Below are 15,884 nucleotides of genomic sequence, written 5' to 3'. Positions count from 1 at the left end.
TAAGAAGAAAAGGTTTGTTGTGGTTTATGGTTTCGGGGGCTTTGGGCCATGGTCACTTGGCCTGTTGCTTTGGGCCTGTGGCCACACAGTACATCATGGCAGAAGTGCCTGGTGGAGAAGGTTTGTTCACCTCACGATTGGGAAGCACGGAGAGAGAAGAATCAGCCGGGATCTCAATATCATAGGCATGCCCCCAATGACCTAACTTCTGCCAACTAGGTCCACCCTTCAACAGCACCACAGCCTGAGGACCAAGTCTTCACCACGTCGGCCTTTAGGGGACATTTCGGATTCAAACTATAGAAGCATACTTTTTGAGATATGCTGTATTTGTAAAGTACATGCCAGATGTCAGATAATTAACATGAAAAAATAATTTAAAGTGTGGCATTAATCTTCTAATGATTACATGTGGAAATAATATTCTGGATCTACTAGGTTAAAATATTTAAATTGATGTCCTTTGTTTCTTTCTGATATATTTCGATGTGATTATTAGAATGTGTAAGATTATATGTGTGGCTCTCATTGTATTTCTGCTGGATAGTGCAGCTCTGGACATTAGCATGAGTACCTCTCACCAGTCAGAAGGGATGCTGAGGATAGGGCATCCCTCAGTGCCGAAGGCTCTAACTAGACCCCACCTTCCTCCCACCCAACCCCAGAGTCTGATACCAACGGTTGGAAGTTCAGACATGGACCTCAATTGTGAGAAACATGCTCCCCTGTCCAAAGCCCAAAGAAAGGACTAAGAAACAGCAAAAAGGGAGGTTTTACTTTAATAATGGTCATGGAAGATCCAGTGGCTGGTGGTCAGGGACACAGAGATTGGACTGGGTACAACCAGTGTGTTATCCCGAGAGCGCAAGATCCCTCCCCTGGTTCCTCATTGGCTGAGTATTGCAGGGTGCACAATCCTCCCCAACATCTCCTAGGTTTTACTGGCTCCTACTGGGCTACTTAAAGAAATATAACTTTGTTCTCCCACAGCAGTCAAGTGTGGGTTGAGCGCCTTTGGCACACACACAATTTCTCTCTGTTGGTCAGGTGTGGGCGGAGTGGTGTGGGGGATGGGGGTGTCCCTCTCACCCCATGTTCCTGGGTGTTAACTGCTTGTGACTTTCCATTCTGCTCGCCCCTGCAGCTGCCCTCCTTACATCCCAAGTCATTTCACATTGAAAGTTAAATACTGTACTCTGAAAATGGACCATCGGACTTTCCATTTCTCACACTATGACACCCATAAGAGTAGAACTCATGTATTTGTTTTAGGGACCAGACGGGTAACCTATCAAGGAAAGGGCTGGAAGTGAAGCCATAAAGCCGTGATCAATTGTTCCATCCAAAGCAACGCACAAAGGAAAAATCTCCAGCTCAGTGAATCTTCCTTGGGTCATCAGTGTGCCATCTCCGCACAGTCTGTGAACTCAAAGGGGACCCTTGGCGAGCCTCTAATATGGTCACTTTGTTCCAAGGGTGGAGGGACTCAAGCCCAGAGATGTGAGAGCTGTTCGAGGCAGCCCAGCAGCCGTAGCTGAGCATTCAGTCCTCTGACACCCACTGGAACACACCCTCTCTCAGCTTTAGGTGCCGTAAATACCTACGGGTTTGAGTTGAGAAAGGGTCCCTGCTGCAAGAATCACACAGCCCACACCTGCCCCAGGATTTCTAAGCCTCCCTCTGCCAGTCTTGGGAACCTGTTCTGAGAAATTGGAATAGGACTAGAAAGCATTCTATCCCATCCCAGAAACCCCATGGTTTCCATTCACAACATCCGGAGACCTAAACCTTGAAAGTGATTTGTTGCAGGGCAGGAAGGAACACGAAGATGTCTCTGACTGGGTCATGAGACCAGAGCAAGGGTTTCAGAAGAGGATGGTGGTCTTCATGGGTCAGTTGAGCCAAGCAATGGGATAAAGGCCAAGGGACCAACCCAGAGTGACCAGCAGCCCCTGGTGGGGTGGAGAGAAGAAAGAAGGATGGCAGAGGACAAGTGGGGCCCAACTCTGAAGCCTCGCTTCTAACAGAAAGGGAAATGAATCTGCCGATTTATCATGCTGGGCAATTTTCATGCTGAAAGCATAACCTACGAGATGCTTCCCTCTAACCCATATCCACAGGTATAATTTAACCATGTAGAACTATTCATACCCATACCCAAATTTAACAATCTGAGCAAAATACAGTCAATAACAAAGAAAGGCAATTGTCTTCTTTTTTCTACCTTTTTTATTGGTGCACTATAATTATACATAATGGTGAGATTCACTGTTACATATTTGTACATGCACACAATATGACATATAATTTGGCCAATATTCCCCAGCATTTCTCCTTTCCCTTCCCTCCTCCCTCCTCCTGGTCCTGTTCCTCTACTCTACTGGTCTCCCTTCCATTTTCATGAGATCACCCTCTGCAAATTCTTTTTTTTTTTTCCCTTTTCCCTAACTTCCACAGATGAGAGGATACATATGACCTTTTATTTTCTGAGTTTTGCTTATTGCACTTAACATGGTGTTCTCAAGTTCCACCCAGTTGTTTACAAATGACATAATTTCATTGCCCTTCGTGGCTTAATAAAACTCTGACATACTGAAAACAAAGATAACCGAGACAGGGACAGCTCTTAATGGGTCAGCAGGCTTTCTTTACTAAGCAGAGGGAATGGCACATTTTCAGGAGAGAAAAGAGCAACTGGTTATAAGAGGGGTCTGATGTTTATAGGCTTTAAATGAAACTTGAGTCATAGCAGAAAGCATAGGTCGGCAGTTAGGGGGAAAAGTTGTGCAAGTTCAAAGCCCAAGTCAAGGGAAGATGTTGTGATTGTTCAAAGCTCACTGTTGCTGAGAAATGGTGAAAGTCCAGAGCCCATGTTTGCCCCACCCCCACCTGGGACCCATTATCCTCCTTTCTCCCTGGGAGTTGCTGTTTTCCATATCCTTCAGATACCACATTTTCTTTAACCATTTACCCACTGACAGACACCTCAGCTAGTTCCCTAGTTTGGCTATTGTGAATTGTTCTGCTATAAACATGGGTATGCATGGATCACTATAGTATGCTAATCCTTTAGGACAAAAACCAAGAAGTGGTATAGCTGGGTCATATGGTGGTTCTATTCCTAGTCTTTGAGAACCTCCATACTGATTTCCATACTGATTTCCCTCCAACAATGTAAAAGTTTTTCTCAGTCAGTCAAGGTGGCACATGCCTATAATTCCAGCAACTCAGGACGCTGAGGCAGGAGGACTGCAAGTTCAAGGTCAGCCTCAGCAATGGAGCAAAGCCCTAAGCAACTTAGTGAGACCCTGTCTCAAAATAAAAAGGTCTGGAGATGTGGTTTAGTGGTAAAGTGCTCCTGAGTTTAATCCCCAGCACCCCTCCCCCAAAAAAGTGTTCCTTCTTCTCCACATCTTCTCCAGCATTTATTATTGTTTGTATTCTTGATGGTTGCCATGCTAACTGGAGTGAGATGAAATCTCAGTGTAATTTTGATTTGCATTTTTCTAATTGCTAATGATGAACATTTTTTCACATATGTGTTGGCCATTTGTATTTATTCTTTTGATAAGTATCTATTTGGTTAATTTGCCCCTTTTTAAAATTGGGATGTTTGTTTTGTTTTGTTTTTGGTGTTAAGTTTTATTTAGTTCTTTATAGCTTCTGAATGTTAATCAACTGTCAGAAGAGTAGCTAGTGAAGATTTTCTCCCATTCTTTAGATTCTGTCTTCACATCATTACTTATTTCCTTTGCTGTGCAGAAGCTTTTTAATTTAATGCCATCTTATTTATGAGCTCTTGATATTATTTCCTGAGTTTTAGGGATCCTATGAAGTCATTGCCTGTGCACCTTTATGTTAGAATGTTGACCCTACATTTCCTCCTAGGAGTTGCATAGTTTCTGGTCTAAGTCCTAGGTCTTTGATTCATTTTGAGTTGGCTTTTGTTCAAGGTGAGAGATTAAGGTCTAGTCTCCTCATTTTTCTACATATGGATCATCAGTTTTCCCAGCACAATTTGATAAAAAGGCTGTCTTTGCCCCAATGTGTTTTTGGCATCTTTGTCAAGGATCAGATGACTGTCCCCGGGTATGTCTCTGTCTTCCATTCTGTTTCACTGGTCTATGTGTCTGCTTTTGTAAAAAGGCAATTTTCATATTTTACTATACAATATCATTCATCATAAAAAAGCGTTAATATTTTTAATTAAATATAGAAGCAAATTGTTAGTGTTGCCAGAGAGACTGCCTTCCCTTAAACAAATTAACAACACCTGTTTGCAAACAAAAGCATTGCTAGAATTGAGTCAAGTCCCTCTGTTCTCCTGTCAGGGCCCAGCCTATCCATCTCTTTTGTATACAGTGTCTAACACATAGTATTTGCTAAATAAGTATTCGCTGATTGAGTGGGGTGTTCTTCAACTTCTTTCTTTGTTTTCTGACCCTAATCTGGGTCTTGTTTCATGGGGGAAATATCCCATTCATTCCAGAGTAGCCCAGTCTCTTCCAATAACCTTGGATACATAACACTGGTTTGGAGACACTTGCCTGAGGGGAATGACTGAGGATTTCAGATACAGAAAGAAACCCACGAAGACAGGACACAGTAACTGGGTAGAGACAAAAGATGCTATGGCAGTCAGCGAGTAGATTCAGAGATGGAACAACCGCAGGAAACGGAGGCAAAAAAAAAAAACTGAAGTCAGAGACTTAAAACTCACACAGTTGGAGGTGAAGAGATATAAAGACTGGGCAAGAATGTTAATCTTATGGCTTCTTCTCGGCTTGAATGCTTTATGAGAGAGGACTGGTGAGAGGGGAAGACAGGCATGAGCTGGAACACGAAGAGACAAAAGAAGCGAGTAGAGACCATGGAGCGCAGATGTGACTGCCCAGCTCTAGAACTCTTCTGCCACCCTCCCTCATGCCCAGCCGGGCAGCTCCTTAGTGCCTCCAGCCCTCTATGCTTGCTCTTGGCTCCTGCTGTGCACAGGTGAGCTCTTCCCCTAAACCCAACTGAAGATCTCTCCCAACATCCTCCATGTGTCTTCTCCTTGTCCCAGGGCCATACTCAAGGTCCCTTCCTTCTTGACTCCTGAAGCAAAGCACAGTTCATAGGAGACCACCACGCCACCTAACCACAGGTACCTGCTATCTTAGCGTTTGCCCTCAGCTCATGTGAAGGTCATCTTGATTCCTGCAAGGGAACTGTGTGCCCATCAAGGTTCCAGGCCTCACCTCAGATACCACAGTACTCGTCAAGGCCCCAGCCCAGTGTTGGGCCTTACTAAGTGCTCAGTGAACGCTTGTAGGCTGAACAAGTCGCCACGCGGTGCCCATGGGCCACCTGGCAGTCGATTGGTCTGTGAAATAGCTTCCAGAGGCTGGCCGACTGTGGTCATCTCCTGGGCTCCTGCGCCCCCTGCCGCCCAAGAGAGGACCTGCACGCAGAACAAAGTCCTTGGGTGCGGGGGCTGTCTGGATGCGGCCGCCAGCGAGAGCGCTCCGACATTCTGGGTTGACTTGAGCATGGACTGCGGCTTCTGAAGAGGACTCCAGGCATATCGAGTAGCAGCTGCCATTTCCTTCCTGGGCAGAGAAACACATCCCCGGCGTCCCCTGCCCTCGGGAACGGGCGCTCAGAGCTTCTCGTCCAGCTCCAGGCCCTGGTTCTCCCGGGCGCCCCCACGGGCCGGGGCCGGGCTGCCCCTGGGTGTCTCGCTCAGGTAGTTCTGGATGACAGAGGCGCAGTCCAGCCGCTCCATGGCGGTCATGAGGTCGTGCAACTCCTGCAGGCTGCCATTCTGCTCCTCAAACAGCTCCAGGATGGCGGCGGCGGGGCTCCGCTGGCAGGACAGGAACCTAGCCCACAGCGGGAGGAGCGAGCTGGGGAGGGACTCCCCCTCTCCTCCAGGCACAACAGCGACATCCCTCCTCCTCCCTGCCCTAGCTCTGGGTCTCCTCCTGCTGTCCCTGGGGTTCAGGGGACTTGGGTGGCCTGAGGCCCCAGGATTTTAAAACGTCAGATTGTCCTGGCTCAGAGGTTAACTCCCCGGTTCTAGTCTCTGGGCCTCAGCTGCTTGGATGAAGGACCTCGGAGTTTGCTTTCAGCTCTGATGTTCTGTGATTGCCTTCACCTTCCCCACCCCAAACACACTCCTGCCTCACCCAGGCTCCTAATGGCTCCCTCTTTCTCTCCCTCCCAGGCCACAACATTCTGCCCACCAGTAAGGAAACATCTGCTCGACCATGGCTTTTATCATGTTCCTGTGCTGTTCAAAAACCTTCCAGAGTCTTCTGCTCACTAAAGCCAGTGTTCCCACTAAAGCCCTGCCTTTCTGACCCACCCTCCCCTCCTCCCACCCTGAAACTCTTCCTGGGCCTCTCCCTGTCCCACCTGTACACACCACACCCACAACCACTTCTGCGGCTCCCTTGAGACAATGGCGCTCTCCTCTTCCCATCCCTTCTCCCTAAAGCCCTAATTCCAGGTTCCCACTGACCATAGCTCACTCTTCTTGCTTCAGCTATTTTGTCTTCCCAGTGAGGTGTGCAACCTTAGATATATACAAGAAGGCACAAAGATCACTTGCCTTTATTTTTAAGCTCTCTGTATCCTTCACTACATAGGATATGAGCTCCTGAGAGCTGGAACCTGTCATTCTTGTATCCCAGTGCTAGCAGGACATAGTGGGTCTTGATATAAATGCTTAAATAAATGGCTGGTATTTAAAGCCACTGTTTTCAAGGTCCAGCTCTAGCCCCACCCCCTGGGTGAAGCCTTCCCTGACTGCTGCATTTACAGCCTGGGTTCTGGGACCTGGATCAGGATTGTTCTACTAATTTCTTTGAGTTCCTTGACAGGGACTGTGGCTCACGGCCACCACAGCTGCGAGTTACTGAGTGAACACGTGCCAGGTGGCTAGCCACATGCTTTACACATATTGTCCTGTAATTTGTTGGTGATCATGAGCATCTGGTGACTTGCATGATAAGTGATTGTTAGCTCATTTATTGTGCACCTACTAAGAGCCAGGTGTTACTCCAGGTACTGAGGAGATAGTGATCAATAGAAAGAGCCGCCCTTCTATAGAGAATCGGGTAGGGAATAGCCACTGTCATCTTTTAAGTCATCCCCTTATCTGTGGTCCAGGTCCCAGGGTGTACTGAGGACCCCCTACCCCAGCCCAGCCTCCACTTCCATCCAAAGACCTCACCCTTCTTACCGGATTTTCATGCCACACAGCCCCAGGTGGGAGGCCAGCCGGCGCCAGTCATTGCCTGTGATGCTATTTGGCTCCAGCAGCATCTGCAGCTGCTCAAAGAGCTCCGGGGGCAGCCTGAGCCAGGGGGAAAGGGTGTTCTTGGAGGGAAGGATCAAAGAGACCCCCAAACACTGACTTGCCCTGTGGGTGCTGGGGCAGGAATCCCAGGGGTCCCCCGGGCAGCAGCACAGTCACCCCTCACCTCACCTGTTGCACAGGGGCCGCTGGGAGGCAGGGGGTGGCGCTGCCCAGGACTCCTCCTCTGACGCCTGGAATCTGAGGATCTCCATGTACTTGGTTTCCAAGCCCTGAGTCCACAGAGGGGCAATGAGTACACTGAGGGGTTATGAAACATTCCCCCAGGGAGAAGCTGAGGCCTACCCCCATTTCTGTGCCTCTCATTCAGCCTGTGACCCAGAGCCTCTTTACCAGGAGATGACACCCCACCCCACCCTTTTCCTTCTACTTCCATGACCCCAGAACCCCCTATTCAACCTCAAGTTTACCACAGTTCTTTGGGAACTGGATCATGGAGACCCACACAGGGTGCATCCTAAGCTACCATGAGAAATCCTAGATGTAGGCATGGGGTGGAGAGATACCAAACCCAGGCACTGGTGCCCCCTTCCCTCCATCCCAACTTTTCTCCCAAGTGACAGCATCGGGGCATCTGCCTACCTTCCACTAAGATGCCACTATGGTTCCCCAAAGACTCTCAACCTGATTTCTTCATATAGTCCCTTGAGGCTGTGAGATGGAAGGAGAAACTAACTCCCATCCCACCTACTCCAGACCCCCTTCCTGGTCACTCTCCCTCTGAAGATACCAAGCATCGTTGCTCAGATGTAGGCAGCCTAAAGAAACCATGTCTCCTTGCTGCCCCAGCCCCCTGAGGTGGGAGAAGGGCTAATCTAAGGTCTGGTTCTTTGAGCCCACTACTGGATTCATCCACTGATAGACAAGGAAGTCAGGGATGGAGGGTAACTTGAGGCCAAATGGTTTAAGTTCCTCAAAGAGCTGAGATGTCTGTTCTATGGAAAACGGTGCCTACATCTACTTGATTATGTGATTAGGACCATACTCAGCGGGTGCCAGACCCCTGGCCCACCTGGCCCAGGACTTTCCACAGGCCCTACCCTTCTTCTGCCCCTGTTGCAACTCACATCCTGGAAGGTGTGCATGGTGACAATGATCTCATTGGTTGATGCTGAGCAGTCCTCATTCTCACTGACTAAAAAGAGAAGGTAGAAAGTGGCAGATGTGAGAGGAAAAGACGGGATAAGAGGGCAGGAGAAGTCAAAGGGACTCTGGGCTCTGGCAAAGCAGAAGCAGACACTGCAAAGATCTGCTCACTTGAAGAGAAAGTCTGTGTGCACAGCCCAGTGTGGGGCTGCAGAGTAGCGGGGTTGTTGGGGGGTGGGAGCAGAAGGTGGGTTCAGGGCTCCCCGACTACCTGCTTTCCTCCGGAAGCAGAAGGAGCGGAAGGGGCACTTTCCATGCCAGATGTGGAGATGGGGAACTAGTTGGCTACTGCTGTCATCCACATTCTCCCAACCTGGGGAGGGCACAGAGGACAGAGGGGCTCAGAAGGTGGGGCCTTCCACAAGTCTTTAGGAAGCTGAGGGAAGAGTAAAGTCAGGAGGGTCTCAGCGGATGGAAATCTCCAGGGCAGGAAATCTAAGTGGCCTTGCTTTATCACATGCTCCCTCCCCCACTCCAGCCCCAGAAGCAGCAACGTACGATGCACGGTGTGCCCTGCCCACAACCACACAGCACCAGCATAAGGGCAAGAGGGCCCAAGGAAAGACGGGCCCTCCCTCATCCCAGCTCCAGCAGAGGGCAATAAAGCCTCCACCTTCCCTACTCCATTCCTTCAGGGTATAACACCGTCCACCTCCCACTTGGCATCACCCTGTCCTGACTGGGTGGCAAGGGCTGAGTGCCACAGGCCCAGGAGTCCAGGAAAGAAACAGGGTCCCCAGATTCCCAGCCTAGGGGGAGGCCACGAACCCCTCTTTCTCACAGGGCTCCCTGCTTCCCAGTCCCCGGGCCCCACCTGCCTCACCCTCAGAAATGTACTTGAGCTTCAGGCACTGGTCCCCTCTGGCCCCGGTGAAGTCAAAGAGCTGGCAAGGCCCGCGCAGACGCCCACCGTGGGGCTGCTCGTTGGTCACAGCCCACTGCAGGGCGCAGGGCGTGTTGTTCAGGAAGTAGACTCGCAGCTGCAGGTGGGACTGTCCCGGCACCAGTGGCGAGCAGAACACGGCCAGCTGCAGCCATTTGCGGGCAGCCTGCCTGACAGGCGCCTCCAGCACACAGGTGTAGAGGCTGCAGAGGAAGATGGCGGCAGAGACCGGAGCGGGAGGACCCCAGTGTGTTCACCACCAGGCTCCTGGCACCTGAAGGGCCGGGTGCAGATCCCCAAGGAGATGCAGAGAGCACTCCAGAGGGACCTATGGAGAGGACCTGGAGAGGGGTGGGCTGGCTAGAAGGGTCAAAAAGTGAATGTGTCATGGTGCCCATCGCTGAGTGCAGAGGAAAGCCAGTGAGTATTCTCTGGCAGGGGAGAGAGGGAAGGTGTGCTCAGGATCCCCATGCTTGTGAGGGGTTCCATGGATAGCCCTTTTCTCATCGACCAGGTGGCAAGGACCTGGGGAAACAGAAGCCTTAACAATCCTAGAAGGTCACAGAGATGGAGGACAAACAGAAGTTGAAACTGCAAGGGACAAGCTGCCCTCAATAGTTTGGAGACAGTCCTGGACAGAGGCACAAGGTAGACAGAGCTGTAGAGACAGCAGAAGGAATGGAACAGACCCCTTCCAGACACTTCCAGGCAGACAGAGAGACAGCAGTGGGAGGCACAGCCCTGGGCAGTGTTGGAAAGAAGCAAGATGCCACAGACATCAGGACAGAGGCCCAGAGAGGGACACAGGGGAACCAGGGATTTGCAGACCATCCTGGATAGATAGAGGGGCAGATCTATACAGAGATGAGGATGAGGCAGACAGATAGAAGGGTCAGGAAAGCATGTCAGAGACGTGGGCGCAGGATGGCAGGCCAATGGGCAGGTGCCTACCTGAAGTGGGAGAGGAGGATGCGACATTCATCCAGGGATGCGTGAGCCCCTGGCCTGCCCAGGGGCCTCCAGGCCTTGGCGTCCAGCAGGGAGGTGTTGCTGCTGTAGGTGCGGGCATGGCTGGGCTGCTGGGCACAGTGCTTGAACGTGAGGGTGCAGGGCTGCAGAAAGGAGGCTCCATGGGGGCCACATGCCACCACAGGGCTCACCAGCCCCTGAGATCTGGACAGCGATGGGGCATCTGACAGGTCCCACACCAGAATCAAGGATACCCGCTCCTGGCGGCCCACAGCCACGGCACCTGGGGAGATGGAGAGTGGAGGTGGGTCTGGTAGGCAGGCACCCCTACCCCAGAAAGAGGTCAGGCAGAGTGAGAGAGGAGGTGGGCAGCAGCCCAGGAGAGGGTGCCAGCAGGGCCCGGAGGGCAGTATGAACTGCGAACAAGACCCTGCCATGAGCCAGTCACCACCCTTCCTTCCAGGGCTGCTTCTAACCCACGCAGGGCCTTGTGTGGATTTGCAAACCATGCTCTTCCTTTTATCTGTGAATTGTCAATGCATACTGTCACTAGAACAAGGCACTCTACTTCCACCTGCCAGGAAGTTGTCACAAAAGAGAGGTAATATGTCTGTCTTTGGATTCAATAAGGTTATACTAGAAAAACAATTTTCAAAATTAAAAAGATGTGTGAACAGTGCCCTTCGATGCAGTGTCCTGATGCACAGTTCGAACAACTGTGTGCCAAGGAGGAGGCTGGGAGCAGCTACCTGGAGGGATGTGCAGGGAAATGCCTGTATCCTGGAGCATCAGGCAGCCGCCACGGTGATCCACCTCTCGAGCCGAAAACACCAAGAGTTTGTTCATCAGCTGGCGGATGATGGTCTGGCCATGGGTGGGCGTGTGCAGTTCCTGGTAGAAAGCAGCTATCTCTGGCAGTGTGGCTGGTGGGCACTGCCCTGGAGCCTCATATTCTGGTAGTGGGGTGGACTGGGACACTGGCTCTTCTGGCCCATCTGGCTTCACACAGGTCCCCAGCAGCCACCTAGGACAGTACCAGCGAAGGCACTGAACCAGGAGGAGAGCACTTGCCACTGGGATCGCTATGAGCAGTAGGAACTGGGAGGGTTGGAAGGAACTCTCCTGGGGGCACATCCGCCTGGTCACTAGATGCTGCTGCCTCTCCTGTACCTGGTGCCAGCCAAGGCCAAGGGCCTGGAGGAGAAAAGGGTTAGGGCTATTGAAGTTGCAGAGCTCAAGACTTGGCTTCCATGTGGCTGCAGTGAAGGAGCAAGAAGTCTTCATTCCAGCACACCTGTCGGATCAGTTCCTGTCACAGACCTTCACCTCTCCTCCCTCTCCTCCCACACCGCCCCCTGTCAAACTCCTCATGACCTAGTGCATCAAGGTCAACTCTGAGGCAGAAAGAATGTGCATTTGGACAATGAGTTCAAATGCCATGTAGGCCACGGTGGCTGTGTGTGCTTATCATATTGATTAGTATACTTCAGTTTCTTCACCTGACAAAATATCTGCCTTGGCCAGGTGTGGTGGTACACACCTGCAATACTAGCAACTCAGGAGGCTGAGGCACGAAGTATCACAAGTTCAGAAACAGCCTCAACAACTTAGCATGACCCTGTCTCAAAATAAAATTTAAAAGGTGGTGGGCTGGGGATGTAACTCAGTGGTTGAGAGCTTACCTAGCATGTGTGAGGCCTTCAGTTCAATACCTAGCACCAGAGAGAGAGAGAGAGAGAGAGAGAGAGAGAGAGAGAGAGAGAGGAAATCTACCTTGATCTACAAGAGCTGATACCTTGATCTACAAGAGCTGATATAGCAAAATCTTAATCGGAAGAAAAACAAGACATAGATAGGCATCCTTTGATCTCATCAATGTTAAAAAAAAAAAAAAATAGGCTGGGGGGTGTGGCCCAGTGGTAGAGTGCGTGCTTAGCATATGAGAGGCCTGGGTTCAGTACTGCAAAAAGATAGGTGTATACAGTATAGATATGGGTTTATGGGTGTGTGTGTGTAAATAGAAATGTGTAGAGAAAGATCTGGAGTAATCGTGTGCAATAAAAATACAATGCAAGCCAAACATGTAATTTTAAGTGTTCTGGTGGCCCCATTAAAGAAGTAGAAGGAATAAGAAAAATTAATACTATTTTTATTTAACCCAATTCATTCAAAATATTATTTCAGCAGGCAATTGATATAAATTGATTATTGATGTCAATATCAGTTGATTATTGAGATATCTTCCATTGTTTTTCCACACCAAGTCTGTGAACTCCGTGTGTATTTCACCCTTCGGGCACATCTCAGCTGGGACTTCTGTAGCTCAAGTGCTCAGTGGCCATATGTACTAGGAACTGCTGTCCTAGTGCAGGTCTGGAAGGATACACCCCCAAACTATTCCCCCTGGTCCCAACTAAAAGCCATGGCAAATTGAGAGGGTGGAAGATGTAAACAAGGACTATGCATTGCACCAAACATGTATTTTTATATAAACTTTATCATTCTTTTTCAAAGTCACTTGAAATCTCCCAGGAGATCATGAGGATGGGGTGAGGTCATGTGACATCATTTGTGGGTGAAGAGCACTGTGTCTGTTTCTCTGTGCCCCTCCTTCTGCCAGAAAGTCCACAGTGGCTCACAGGGAAACACACCATATATCATGAGTTACAAAAGTTAAAAGTGGAAGAAGCAGAAAGAAAAACAAAGGTGGGGCCTTCAGTGAGGCTGGAATGAGGCTGAGCAAAAACACTCACTCACTGCTGCCCACCTGGTTCCCAGGCAGGTCACACAGGAGACATCCCAGCAGCCTCCAGTACAAAAGCCAGCTCCTTCTAGATCCACCTCCATCCCCACCTATCTCCCCTCCTCAAGCCCCCTGATCTCCAACACCCCCACACGCTGTGGGACGGGGTTCATTTAGCTTCCCATTGTTTCCACTTCTCCCCACCTGCCTTGGGTCCCCTGGATCCCTCCTGTTCCATAGAACCTCTCCTGGTCACCAGCCATCCCTTGGCAGTCTCTTCCCTCACTGCAATCTCTCTCCACCGCCATCCCACCATCCTGAGTAGCTCTTGATTATATGCTGCCGCGGGCAGCTTTCCCAAATGAGTCTTCCTGAGGACCGGCTGTGTATCAGGCACTGTGGGAAGTTCGGTCCTGTCAAAGACAACATCTTATTCAGCGCTCAAGGAGCTGCTGAGGGAGTGGAAGTCATTCACTTGGCAGTTGAGATCTGTGAGGCACAATGTCCTCCTTCCGAGTCCTCAGAGTCCCCTCTGGTTAATTCCATTCCTCCTGTTCCTTCTCTCATACCACCCACCTGGAGCTGAGGCTTTGCCAACCTTCTTTCCTTCCCCGGGAAAACTAAGCCCCCTTCCTAGCCCCTTCCAGACAGGGCAGAAGCTGCTCATGTCCTCGGGGTGGAAGACCATGGCAGGGCCTGTTACCCTGCTTCCTCCCTGAAGATGTGGACCGGAAGGAAGGTGTGTGTTGCCCCCTTTGCCTTAAAACCCAACCCTGCAGTCATGGCGCCAGGCTTCTTCAGCCAGGCTGCCTGCAGGGCACACAGGGGACGCAGGTGAGCTGACAGTGCCCCGCACCTGGGGGGAAGGTGGGTCAGAGCAGCAAGCTCCTCCTCAGGTTCCAGCCCTTCCTTGGCTCTTCCACAATGACATTGTTAAGCGTGACCCTGATAATAGCTATCGCTTATGGAGCTACACTCTCCACGGCTCATCTCATTTGCTCCTTAAAGAGTCGGTGCTATTTGGATCTCATTGCATGGATAAGGATGGATGGGGATTATCAAGCAACAACTGAAGACAGAAAGGAAGGATGCACAGAGATGAAAAGGACTTTCAGAAACACCCCTCACCCTCCCCACCCATCCTTTGGTCCCAGGCCTTTCTTTCCTCCTCTTGAGGGAATGAAGTTGGACAAGAAAGAAACAAAAATAGAGTAAAAAGAAATCGAAGGAACTAAAGGCACACCCTGGATTCCAAAGAGCGATGCCTGTCACCTCCTGCCCAGCGGGGCACTAGTAGTAGGGGACCAGCCAGCTAGTGGGAAGGGAAGGAGGGGACGCACTCCATTTGTACAGCAACAACCTTCTTGGGGCCTCCCAGGACCAGAGTCCAAATCCTCTCCACCCCACTGGGTGGTGCAGTGATGTCCCCTGACCCAGCCTCCCAACCCAGAGCAGCTGGTATGTACCACTCCCAAAGCCACAGGGGCCTCTCAAGAGGAGACCATTCATTTACCTGGCAGGTTAACTCCTCCCCCAACTCAGCCCTGGGGCCCCAGCCTGAGAACTGCCTTGACCCTCACTCTATCTTCCCACTTGCCCCGGGAGGGCAAAGGGTCCTAGTTTTGCTGAATAGAATCTGTGGCACTATAGTCATTCAAGTGTGGATTGGAGCCTCCCAACTCCATACCTGGACTCCTTCTTACCCATTTCTCCAGTTTGTCTTGCCCGGGACCCCAGATCATCCTGGATAGCAGTTCCCTAAAATGATGGTCCTTTAGAATCCCGCCATCACCTGTCCCTAGGCGGTTGCTTTCTCCAGCACAAAGATCCAGAGTCCTGCAGCAAAGTGCTGCTCATACCTGTTAAAGTCAACCCTTCCCCTCATTGTTCTCACTGTGCCTCCCAACATCTGACAGATCTCCATTTTTATTGCAGGACACAAAAGCGCTGGAATGTCTGAGTCTGCAGCTAAGTCACAGACAGCGTTCATGAGCAATACATACATTTCTACAGTGCACAGAACAGCCCATCAGTACCCATCAGCAGTGGCCCTTCCCCAAGTTGCATTTCCCTCTCCTTCTCCCACAGAAGGTCCCCACACTCTGTCCTGGCCCCTCTCCTGAGCCCAGGTGACCTCACTGCAGTGCCCACCCACCTCCTGGTACTCACTTTACTGTCTAATTCCTCTCAGAGGCTGCTGCCTTGTCCCGGAATAGTAGTTCCTTCTCAGAAATAGAAAGGTCTGCCAGCCTGGTCGGCCAGGCCAGACTACAAGTGGAGGTGGGCGGAGAATCAGGTAGGAGTGGCCTAGTGCTTCCTGGCAGACTCCTGCCTCCCGCCCTCCGTAAGGAGTGGGGAAGAGTTTCCTTTTCTATTGGTGAAGTCCAACCGAGCCAGGGCAGGAGTCGAGGATCCCAGAAGTTAGTCAACTTAGCTAACAGTCTAGGTCCAGAAGGGAGGAGAAAGGGAGGGAGACACCTGGGTACAGGCGCTGCACCTTGAAACCCCGCCCAACAGCGCCCCCTGTTGGTGAGCGAGTGCCCCAGCCAGAGGTTATTAAAATGGGAGAAGGTAAGAGAAAGGAGACTTCACCAAAGCTTCTCAAATTACACTGTGTGCATGAATCACCTAGAGGATCTTGTTAAAATGCAGGTTATGACTCTCCGGAAGTCTGGATTGGGCTTGAGACTCGATGCTGTAAGAAGCTGAAGGCGATGCCAATGTAACAGGTCCAGAGAGCTTTGACAGCGTATAGTCCACCTACTTCCTGCACAGGAAAAAAT

General features: G+C 50.6%; 1 protein-coding gene across 2 annotated transcripts; it reads right to left on the bottom strand.

Annotated features, from left to right (window-relative positions):
- Window positions 1-3,167: 3,167 nt before the first annotated feature.
- On the bottom strand, window positions 3,168-15,668 carry UNC5CL (unc-5 family C-terminal like). Of its 2 annotated transcripts, none has more exons than XM_079146665.1 (9): window positions 15,271-15,663; window positions 11,108-11,552; window positions 10,341-10,641; window positions 9,330-9,592; window positions 8,718-8,819; window positions 8,428-8,495; window positions 7,472-7,572; window positions 7,226-7,339; window positions 3,168-5,861 (listed from the first exon to the last, which is right to left on the bottom strand). In XM_079146665.1, the coding sequence occupies exons 2-9, from the start codon at window positions 11,490-11,492 to the stop codon at window positions 5,639-5,641; spliced, it is 1,557 nt and encodes a 518-aa protein (XP_079002791.1). In that variant the 5' UTR covers window positions 11,493-11,552; window positions 15,271-15,663; the 3' UTR covers window positions 3,168-5,638. The 2 variants fall into 2 exon arrangements, with proteins under 2 accessions (XP_079002791.1, XP_079002792.1); XM_079146666.1 differs by having other exon boundaries at window positions 5,723-5,861; window positions 8,428-8,491; window positions 15,271-15,668.
- Between the last annotated feature and the right edge of the window lie 216 nt (window positions 15,669-15,884).

Source organism: Sciurus vulgaris (genome assembly GCF_902686455.1).
Source record: "Sciurus vulgaris genome assembly, chromosome: 7".
Classification (NCBI taxonomy): Eukaryota; Metazoa; Chordata; class Mammalia; order Rodentia; family Sciuridae; genus Sciurus; species Sciurus vulgaris.
This window is presented reverse-complemented; position numbering and strand designations above follow the sequence as displayed.